Source organism: Trachinotus anak, unplaced genomic scaffold, assembly GCF_046630095.1.
Source record: "Trachinotus anak isolate AG129_WGS33_773 ecotype Australia unplaced genomic scaffold, CSIRO_AGI_Tana_v1 ptg000018l, whole genome shotgun sequence".
Taxonomy (NCBI): domain Eukaryota; kingdom Metazoa; phylum Chordata; class Actinopteri; order Carangiformes; family Carangidae; genus Trachinotus; species Trachinotus anak.
Genome location: NW_027273869.1, coordinates 12,092,458 through 12,104,238, shown reverse-complemented (window position 1 = coordinate 12,104,238; position 11,781 = coordinate 12,092,458). Strand labels below are relative to the sequence as shown.

Here is an 11,781-nt window from a genome sequence, read left to right as displayed (position 1 = left end):
GTGGCAGGAAGCTGCGTGCACGCTGTCCTGCGCATGCCCCGTACGCATGCGCAACTGAGTGAAAACTATGACAACAATCACACGCAGATGAAGGATTACTTTTATTTACATAGAAAAACAAAAAAGTACACCTGCACAGTAAAAGTGACAGTGAATGTTTTTTTCTTTTTTTACACAGTTGGGAGAACTAAACTCAGAAAAATCTTTTGACACCTTAAAAACACTGAGTTTATTACTTTTGACAGCTTAAAAAGTAATTCTTAATTCCCTAAGTAATCTTCATTTAATTTCTTAATAATCTTTGAACATAGACTTTTGGGGTGGATATTAGCTATACTTTATTCCTGTAGCCGAACTCACTACACTGTTGAATTCATAGCAGTGTGGTATCTGGTACTAACATAAATAATCCACTCAGACACATCTCACATGAATAACTGGACATATTAGACAAAGCTAAGAAGCGATCTAGCACAGTCTACTTCAGCGTCATTTATCCACAGTTAGTGTAAAATGACAAGGCTAGGCGACATTTTGGTTACAGCACAAGTACAGTGACAACTTTTTATAGCATAACTGACTCTTCCCTTTTTAGATATCATGTCAGCAGAGTATCAAGTGATTTGATATATAAATCTGTACAAATAATACCCTTAATGAGAAATCTATGAACAGCCTATGTACAGCACAAACATGTTTAGAAAAAGAGTGGAGGAGAAACAGGAGCATTTCATTCAGATGAAGAAAAAAAGAGTGTTTAAAAAAAAAAAAAAAAAAAAAAGGATTTCTATGCCCACTGCAGTGTAAAAGACTTCATACAAAAGACTGAAGACACGAGGGAAAAACATATGAAGCCCAGTTTAGACTGAATATATACAACAGATCAACAAAAGTAGAAATACTGCCGTAAAAAAATAACTCCTTTTAAAAATAATTGTACAAGGGGAAATGTTTTCTGTGATATACAAAGAGGACAAATTGAGAAAAATAAATTCAATAAATTCAACTGATAACTGCAATAGGTTTTTCTCTAGACAAAAAATAAAGTAAGTGTTGGTTTATTGCACCAGGCAACCGAACTTGTACAAAGAATCAAAGTATGTATTTTAGCTCAGTAACATTTAGTTCTACCAGCTGATTCAAAAATCAACTTACTATTAGACAAGACGTATTAACTATAAGAGAATAATTTGGGTTATTCTGATGAAAACTGAAGTAAATCATCACAGTGTGAAGCTGTGAAACTGATGTTTTCACTTAAAACTAAACACGCGTTGTGTTACCATTTCTTTTAGTACTTCCTGACTTCAGTTTACACCCCAGTGTGGATTCCAAATTCTTAAAGAAGCCTCTTAAAGTCCCACCACTTAGCAGTGATATTAACACTAATAGGACAAAGCAGATAATGGTTAGTACCTCAAGTTAACTGTACATAAACATAACTAATTATTGGCTAAGTAGTAAAGATAAAAGAGAGCAACAGAGCTTTAAAAACATTAAAACAGAATACAAGAGAGGACCTGGGTTCAGTAACAGTATTTGCAAGCAGCCTGTAGTTTTTTTTTTTAAACATGTATGGTTTACTGTGTGAGTCAGGTTTTACTGCACTGTGACACTTCAAATAATTATGACCGAGGATTAAGAATATTATTAACTTTCAAATTGTTTTCTAGGATTACACTTTAACATGTAGTAGTGCTCTTTCTAGTAATCATAAAATTGAGTTGATGGGGTCAGTTAACGATTGTGACTGACGGCTGAACCTGTCTGACACCAGCAGGACTAACCCTGCCGCGTTTAGAGTATTTCATGTTGTCACAGGCAGGGCTGAGCTGATAACTTCTCCGACTACACGTATCTATATTGTTTCAAGCCATGTACAGTTTAGCTGCCTCATTTGTCTCGTCATCATGGAGTTGCCTTTGAAATAAAGTACAAAAAAAAATTTTTTCATTAACTTATTCACAACATATTTTTTCACTTTATCCTTTTGCCTTTTCTAAAAAAAAAAACAACAACATATAAACAGACAAACGAAATAAAAAATGACCAGCTTAGTTCCGTCTTGACCTCTGGGCACTGGAATTTAGGTGCACTGTTGTAAGAATTTTGAAAGTATCCAGCACTTTTTATAGCTTACAGTCTGTGTACCACAAAGAAACAGCCAGAATATGTTGGAGCTTTGCTCTTAGAAGTCAGAGTCAGCATCCATAAGCTCTGCCTCCATTAAATTGGTCCGGGAGTGGATAGGCCCGTATCCGGCTCTCCGGCCTGCTGGTACCCGAGCCACGTGGGCCAACCTCTCTGACAGCCCATCGCTGAGATCCACCTCTCCAGGGTAATGAGAATTTCCTCTGGGCTGCCAGGTGGAAGTTGAGGGGGGGCAGCGTGGGCCAAGACCAAGATCCTCTGGACGATCGTTGAGGGTGAGAGGGTTAGAGAGCAGCCTGCAGCCGTAGCTGTTCTGACTGCTCTGGTAAGGCGGGTAAGGACACCTCTCCTCACAGGACAGAGGGCGTGAGGTTTGGAAGTCTGGGTAGGACCCTGGCAGGACTTCCTCCTCCAGCTGCTGCTGCTGCCTCTGCTGTTCCCGCAGATTGGCAACCAGGCTGGGGTGGCAAGGCAATTTGGGCAGACGAGGCACTGAGCTGCGGCCAAACTCACGCTGATGATAAGCCTGGTGGTCCACCACCTCCTTCACTGGACGCACCTCCTTCTTCCTCTTCTTCTTCTTCTTTTTCCTCTTTATCATCTCTGGTGAAATCTCAGCCTCTACCATCCACAGTCTGTTCCTCTCCTCTGGAGGTGGCACTGTGGAGAAAGAAACAGACAAAAAAAAAAATCCACGATCATCAGTCCTCTGATGAAGAGAAGGGGAAAATGCAAGAAAGATGGAAGGAAAAAGGGTAAAGGAGGATAAAAGAAAAGTCAGAAGGACTGGAGGAAGGAGGGAACATGTGATTTGAAATGTTTTGCATATTTAATGCAGTAGGTGTGATGTCAGACATGGCCTCCAGCTCTCACCTGGTGTACCAGTAGGTGTGACAGAAATATCCTGAGGCAGGATGGCACCTCGCCTGGCCACCATCTTGGTCACGTGCTGGGCCCAGGCTGACGACATGTCATTGGATGGCTCATTGAGGTCAAAGTTGATTCCAGCTACGAATGAGAAAAGAAAAGCCACACACTCTCCATTTAGAGTCAACTAAGGGCAACTTTAAACCCATCACCCTCTTCATGACTCTCCTGTGGTGCCTCAATAGCTCTGAACTGCTCCAAGCTAAATAAGCATGGCAGCCACAGCAGCCTCACAGCTTATATGAGCAGAGGAATGTGTCTCTCAGTTCTTAGCTACAGACATAACAGTTGCCTCTGACCATGTAGCCTCTATGCCACAAAAAAGCAAATGGAAAATCTATGTGGGCAAAATTTGAATAAAAAATAAAAACAATTCACAAAGGGAGAAAATGATTGCATCAGTACACACAGTGTCATTTTTGACATGTTACCAAACACAACCGATCTTAGAAACAAATGACGAAAATCATACTTTACCACTTGCCCCTAGTGGGTCCAAATCATGCAGCTGGTTTAGGTTTTTAAGTTTGAGATATTTAGTTTTAAAAAAAGAAAAATTAGAGCTGCTTTGTACCAGAGAAATAACTCATACTAGGAAACACAAAAATATCTGAGTTCAGATTCTGATCCTGGGACATCTACAGGGATACATAAGTAAGGAAATTACCTATTGTATTTTGGGAAAAATCAACCTTCTACTATTAGGTTGACCAGCATATCACAACTAATATTGTACAATAATAATAATAATATTATGAATTTGAATAGTAATATGAGCATAGGGTATTATCTTGATTCCTAATTATCCAAACAGGACTCCCTGCAGTTTCAATTATGGACCACAAGGTGGAAGTGCAGACGTGGCCTCCACTGTTTCATTCCTCAACCAATAATCATCCACTCTAATTTAACCTAAACAATCAGGTTAAGCTTTCTCTGAATGAATGATCAGAACGATCTTTTATGTGTCGACTGAAACACTCACCCACGGGCCCATCATGGGAGACAGTGTGCATGCTGAACGACAGTTCCTTTTCTGGGTCCTTGTGGAGTTCCTTCCTCATTGCGAAGGCCTTGGCAATCATCTTGCTCTTCTTGATCCTCTTGGGTTCATTGTCGCTCCGGCCAATAATCCTGATACAAGATAAAGGAGGTTAATATGCAGAGGAAGACAGAAGCTGCAGATGAGATGAAAGTTCCCGAGCGAACATGTGAGAACAAAAAGTTTTTATTGTGGTAATAAAAGAGCCAGTGGAAGAGAGTCAGCAGCCTCATAACTGACAACAAAAGAGTAGGACCTATAGGTTAGATATAACACCAGGTAACTGGTTCTCTCATTTTGCGTCGCTATGGAAAACAGTGGATAACACCGTCTTAATCCCAAACTGAAAACAATAATTCCAAGAAGCTGAATTCCTATTGTTTTTTTTTTCCAAGACAAATTCCTGTGAGTAAAATCCAAGACACAGTGAGCCCATTGAGCGCTGTTACAAAACCAGGGATTAACACAGCTAACATAACCGTACACACTGTGGACACCATGCTGTGAAATGTATGCATCCATACTCTTAAATGATCAGGGTGAAAATTCCCAGGAAACACTGCTGCTTTAACAGTAGACGCCTGAGCGCATAAAAATTAAATAAAAAACTTCCCACACTGTCATCATAGCCTCATCACCATATATGGACGTGGACAGGCATGCAGCCACAATATGCTCATATGCAATAAGACTAGAAAAGAGCTCATATTATAGCAATATGATATCATGAAATACAGTCTTTAATATTTTTTGCAAAAAAAACCAAAAAACTTAATTTACTTTATTTATGTTATATTTCATGTTCATTAGATGCTTGCTTACTTGCACCAGGTGCGTTTCCAGATGAGGATGGTGGCTTTGGTCCAGACCCAGGTGCTCATGGCGATTCCCGTCCCAAACATGGAGAACAGGTTGATTTTCTCCACCATGAGGCTTGGCCGGTTCTTAATGGTGCATTCTGGGATGGGCTTGTTGGTCTGAGAGGCGATCGTCACGTTGGCTTCACACCTGTTGAAAAAAAAAAAAATCAGAGATGATCAGTCAGTGTCCCGATCTTGCCTGCGTGCGCCTCCCACGCCTTCTAGCCATACCACTGAGGTGCATTCAAAGCCTGGTTCTGGTAAATAAGAACGTCTGTTACATGTTTGGGCAGGAGAGAGTGGTTTACATTTTTGAGGCTAAATTAATTTCAATGCAGCCAATGTCAACACTGTGGGGGGAAAATAGGGCTGCATTCACCGTTGTGAGTTGAGCGGTTGAGCAGTGGTTTGGAGGCTTAACAGCATCAGTTTGTGGATTTCTGTGTGTGACTGGATGCAAAGCAAAAGCCCGGAGAGGGCGGCTGGAATAGAAGTTCCTACTGTAGCTGTGAAGTAGTTGTGCAGCAGACAGGTGTAAAGCTTTGTGACCGTGCTAATTAAAAGTAGTTGTGTGTGTATGTGTGTGTGTGTGTTTGTCAAAAAAAAAAAAAAAAAAAAATACATACAGCACATATTCCCTGAAGCTCCTCTCCCACTCAGCTTGGTTGAAGAAGTCATAAAAGTGGCACCCGAAGGTGATGAAAACAAAGCCAAAAGCGAGGAACCCAAATATGCCTGGAGGAGAAACAGAACAGCAAATTAGACTTGAGATAGCACATCACTCCCACTACAAGTCATAACAGCATATTTCTCTCTTTTCAAAGACATGACTTTGGGATATTTACTCTGAATGATGAAACTCATTCATAATATCATGTTGTCCTTGTTCACTGTGGCCATATACGTGCTGCAAACGACTCTTTAAACAATTGATTTCTGTGCCAAAGGCGTAGTTTGACCCCGTCTCAACTCTGATCTTAGCCGAGATGGTTTTCACCCTCACGTTTCCACATCAGCAGTTTGGTAAGAAATGAAAGACGACAGAACAAACCGAGTCTCAGCATCGTCTCGTTGATTTTGCTCGCTGCTTTCTCACTCAGTAGTCCTGGGTGGTTACTCTTGATGGAAAACAAGGTCATGACACCTAAAACAGAGAAATGAATTAGTCAGTGTTGAAAGTGGAAATGAAGAGTTAACACATTTTTAAAGGGAGCTTCTCTGTTATTATAATGAAATTTGAATTATCTGACTTGACATGACCAAACCATGCTGCTGCTGCTGCTGCTGCTATCGGGCTATACGTGTGTGCTCACCCCGAATGAGGAAGTAGCCGCCGACAACAAGCACAACACCAATGGGGGCCAGCACAAACCCAGCGCGGTATCTGTAGTTTTTGTAGCCCACAAAACAGATCCCACTCACTGAGTCTCCGTCCACCTGTGGATCACCGGACAACAATGACAAAGGATGTTAGAAAAGTGATCGCGTGATCAAACTGAATGAGCGGAAAACGTGTTTTTGAAAGCGGGAGAATATCCGAATCAAACGAGGCGCTACGCACCTCAGCGATAGCCAGGATGGCCACAGTGAGGACGAAGGGGATGGACCAGGTGACCATGTGGAAGTAGGAGGTCCTGCCAGACAGCGGCTGGTGGGTGGTGCCCAGGGCTTTGAAGGACGTGTGCCAGGCATAGGTCAGCATGACAAACCAAATCACACCTGACATCAGGGAGTAGTAGACGATGATGAAGATGGTGACACATGACAGTGTCTCTGATGACCTGTAGAGAACAGTGCGACATGAATGTGTGTTTTTGGTTTTTTTTTTTCTTGTTATATTTCCTGTTTGGGAATGATTTCATGCCTTTTTCCTTTTGGTTTTTCGTGAACAAACACATGAGCACAGGTGGAGAGGATTTCTACTTACGAGGGCTCCCCGAGTCGCATGGTGTTGTCACTCTTGCACACAATCTCCGTGCGTGCTCCGTCCAGGAACTGGGCCAGCCAGCCGATACTGCCCACGAAGAAGCAGGCGTTGATGTAGAAGAGGATGACGGCCGGGTAGCGGTTGGAGTTTTTCCAGTCGGCAAGAAATGTGGCCTGAAAAAAAGATAAAATGTAAAAGTGAGACGCATGGTTGAAGTGAAATCTGAACGTGTGTAATGTCTCTTTGCAAAAAACAAACAAAAAAAAAAAATCAAAAAACAAAATTATGGGTATTGTAATTATGTCTCACCAGGGTGAAGAAGGTGCAGAGGAGGGTGATGGTGCCAAAGTAAGCGATGTAGACGTGCATGTCGTTGTGCTCCGCCTCAGTGTACAGAGGGTTGTCACACTGGATGCCGCAGCCCTCCACGTCCTTGTACCAACTGGACTGAATGTCTGTCTTCACCAGGGGGGCTTCACACTGACCCGATGTGTTGAACTTCAGCTTCTGCACCTCATTCTGCACGCAGAGGATTGCAAACAGAAAGGTGAGCTTGTAATTCAACTTCAGCCAGTCAGGATAACATACAGTTACACACAGACACTAAAATGAGCAAAATGGGAATTAATTTTCTGATGATGGACGAAGCAATAAATGGACAGGTCTAGACAGTGCGAGGTGCTGCACCCTGTTGACCTCTGACCTCTGCAGTGCAAAAGAGACTTTCAATAAAGTCTCACACAACATTGACATAACAGTGAAGCATACCGAACATCCCACGGGGAATTTGTCACATTTGAGGAAGCTGGGCCAGCCTCTCTCCTGGTCCACGATTTTGCATGGGTGACGTGTAGCCACACACAGACTCTGGCTGGGCAGCTCCACCCGACCATTCTCACATTTGGGCATGTAGACGGCACAGAGCAGCGGCTGGATGACGGACCAACAGCGAGGAGCATTGCGCAAACCTAGGGCATAAAAACATACAGACATGAGCTATATTTACCTGTTTATCAGTTCATCTCCTGATTGTTTTCTCTATATAATGATAACTGTTAAGAAAATAGTGAAGAATTTCATTACAACTTCCCAAATTTGATTTGAGTCAGCGTCTTGTTATGTCTGTCTAATAGTCCAAAACCTTAAGATATCTAATTTGCAATCATATGAAACAGAGAAGAGCTGAAAATCACCACAGTGGAGAAGCCGGAGCCAGTGAGTGTTTGGCATTTTTCCTTAAAAGGGACTTAAAGAGAAAAAAAAAATCAAATATCAAGATAGTTGCGGAGCACTTTCAGCCTATAAATTGAAAAAAAAAAAAAAAAAAAAAAGAAAAATTTGGATATGGAAGATGATGACTATGACGCATCCCTGTGGATGTTAGTGGTGGTAAACCAGGACATTTTGTATCAGCGTAGATGAACAGTGTAACCAGCAGCTGGATAGAGGCAGATTTGAACTTGAAGATATTATATGAATGGAGGACTCAGCTTCACACAGCGTGTCATCCATTTGCACCATCTGGGAGACCCAGACACCTGTCAGGCAGTGACCTGGCACTGACAGGTAATTAGCGATCTGTTATGAATGTGAAAGTCCTCTTGCAGAAGATCTAAACACCTTTTACCAGTGAGACTCTCCTATTGTTTCCTCGCTCACACCTATGAGTGATTCCTTTTGTTTCCTTTAATGACTTTTAACCCTTCGCTTCCTGTCGAGGCTCTCTTCCTCTCTGCCCCCTGAGACTCCTCATCACAGCTCATTGTCACACCAATTAACATTGTTATCACACTGAAAGCAACGTAAACAACCAGTGCTGGATAGTTTTCTGGATAATGTGGACCCTTTATCAAATGAACTCCATTGTTAATTTGTTTATTGATTCATTTCATATGTAATTGCTACAAATTAAAAGCCCCCAGAATCTTCTTCTCATTGCTGTTTGGTGTCAAAATGCATCTTTTCTGATATTGCATTCATTATCATACTACTCCTCCCTCCAGTTTGTGCTCATCAATAATTAATTTATATTGAAATGGTTTTACTTAGGATCACTTCCTACATGTGTTTGTCCTAATAATTCTATGGGAATTTACAGCACTTCATAGCTGAAGGACCTAACTACACTTTTTTTTATCATTTTGTAACTTCCTGTCACAAACTTCAACAGCATCTGTGGTCACTACAGTTTTCTTATTAGATTATAGGCTGATCCTGACTCTTCTTCCTGTGAGTTACAGGCTATGAAATGTGATTAAGCATCTTTACATCTTCCCCTGGGTCCATTACATCTTACCAGACCACATGGTCAACTTCTCAAAAGCCTCTTCTTGAGTGCTGGAGTCCTCCGCCAGGAGCAGAGAAGTGTGTGTGTACGGTAACGGCGATCCCAGACATGTGTTGTATTTAAGTGCCTCGCAAGTTGTCGTTTTCTTGCAGTTGTCCTCAAATATCGTCCCATTCGCGGACAACACTGCCCCGGAGCCTGGAAGCCCGGCAGCCCAGACGCAAAGCATCCCGTAAAATCCAACAATGGGGCTCCAGCCGTGGGAAGACATCTTGGGAGAGAGAAACAACTGTGCAAAAAAAAAAAAAAAAAAAAAAAAAAACAGAAAAAAAAAATCGGCTTATTTTTGTATTCTAATGCTTCAATGATCCTTCCCCCCCAAGAGATCCAGAGAGGTCGATTTCTTCATTAGATGTGGAATAAGTTTCCAAACGCGGCATGGTGAGGAAAAAGTTTTCTTGCAGTCCTCCCGAACTTTTTTATCCTGCACTCCTCGTCCGATCCTTGCTGGATCCCCCCTGAATTCCTTCATTATCCAAACACCGACAGCTCCAAAACGGCCCTCAAGTGTGGACAGAAGGGCCGATCAGCTTAGAGCCATATAAAGTATTCATTTGTGAGGCGTTTGGGCTCGGAATGGGAAAGACACCAGGCCCGAGAAAGTTGCAGATTCGCCCTCCCCCCACCTCCAAAAAGCTTGCCATGAAAAAGTCTGGATCTCTGTAACAAGATCTCCAGCTCAGATGCACCACCCCTTTCTCCACAGCCGCCCCCCCTCTTTTATGCTGGCAGAAAAAAATAAGATGATAAATTACACTACATCTCTCTACGTGTCCAGGGACGTGGTTTCTCCCCGGTGAAGTGTGTGATGAGAGGTTTCTGAGGCTCTGTTGTATTCCTCTGGGTTGCAGCTCCGTGTCTGCTTGTTTTTTTTTTTGTCTCTGGTATGCACATGGTGGGGGAGAGCCAGAGCAACAAAACCTCCCCTCCCATCCCCCTCTGCAAGTGGAAGAATGTGCCTTATGGCAGGCCTTCTCAAAAAAGTGTCTCATCTCCAGGACCCCCAAAACAACACAGACCCCCATGTGGAAAGTTCACTCCCATATGAGAGGATTTTTATAGCAAGGCATGTCCTCTGTCAACTTCAAGGGGTGAAACTGAAACCCCAGGTGGTCCTCAGCCCCACTGACCTGCCAAAGCCATATACAGAAGATATAACACTGCAGCCAGTGACATAAATATGTTTAAAATGCATGTGCACTTGTTGTGTCTCACAGCTCATTTCAGTGGCCGATGCTGTACATTTTCTTAACACAGGATCCAGGCCTTCATGGCGTATTACGAGCTTTTTCATCATCTTTGAATAAGGTCAAGATTTACTCTACAGAGCAATATACAGTATATATAGATTACAGTACCTTAGACTATATAAATAAATTGTACAACTACTCATGCAATTACTGCAGCAGCCATGATATGTTCATTACATATAAATATAGAAGTAAGTATGAATAACACATTCATATTATTACCTCCACTGCTTATTAATGAAGCAGTGGAGGTAATATACATATTTGTGCACTGATGATGTTTGTTCCTGGAGACAGTTATGTCGCTGTATTGAAGAATAAACTGTCAGACTAGAATGTACTCCTCTGTTTAAGATTACATAAGACCTTAGAGTGGAAAAACATGGTATACACGATGAGAGATACTATCACACAGATGTAAGAGATGTGATTTCTTTTACATTTACGCTTTTTGTTTGCTGTATATTGGTTTCTGTTTGCTGATTGCAGTTCAAATGTATCAATACTGATGTAATATGAGTTACATATAGATTTACATGAACTTCTGAATAGCTGTTTCACGTGTGTATGGCAATTGTGTGCACGTCTGTCTGTGTGTCAGACGGAGGGAGTAAAGGGACACAAACCAGTTTCCTTTGGGACACTCATGGACTGAGCTTCCTCTTGCCTGGTTAAGGTGGCTGCAGAAATCTTCAAAAAAACAAAAATGCTAAACATAAAGTATGAACATTTTTCAAACACAAAACTCAAACACAATGACATTAGATTGTGTTTGTTTTCATGATTTTGACCGTGCCAGGAGGGAAGTAGTGAAACCAGGCTTGTGACAGGTCAAATCTCCACCACGGTGCTGTTGTTATCACATTAATTGGACAGTGCACTTGTGGTATTTGCATGGCTGCAGATGCTTTGTTTCTCCCCTGGTGTTCTGAAAGCAAACTGGGTTAACTCTGCTCCCTCCTCTGTGTGTGTGTGTGTGTGTCTGTCTGGGCCTCCTTAAAACCCACCACAACATGGCCGCCTGACTGACTCAGAGGCAAAAAACCAGGGACCACACACAGAGCAATGCAGCTCAGGCCAACGCACATTCACTCACGCACATACACACACATCCATATCAAAACACACTCACTACAGGGCCATAAACCGCGGTTTGTACTGTCACTTTTCTGTTGCTTCTCCTAAGTTATAACATGTAACACGTCTAAAAAGTGCTTTCACTCATTCGGTGGTGATGCCGTCGATTCTGGTGTGTGCTGAACAGAAAATCACTAAAA

General features: G+C 42.1%; 1 protein-coding gene across 1 annotated transcript; it reads right to left on the bottom strand.

Moving 5' to 3' along the window:
• Positions 1-88: 88 nt before the first annotated feature.
• smo (smoothened, frizzled class receptor) lies at positions 89-9,898 on the bottom strand. Its single transcript, XM_071502044.1, has 12 exons — positions 9,204-9,898; positions 7,676-7,875; positions 7,217-7,426; positions 6,908-7,080; positions 6,542-6,761; positions 6,294-6,417; positions 6,032-6,124; positions 5,607-5,715; positions 4,943-5,128; positions 4,064-4,212; positions 3,025-3,159; positions 89-2,811 (listed from the first exon to the last, which is right to left on the bottom strand). The coding sequence occupies exons 1-12, from the start codon at positions 9,463-9,465 to the stop codon at positions 2,189-2,191; spliced, it is 2,484 nt and encodes an 827-aa protein (XP_071358145.1). The 5' UTR covers positions 9,466-9,898; the 3' UTR covers positions 89-2,188.
• Positions 9,899-11,781: the final 1,883 nt, after the last annotated feature.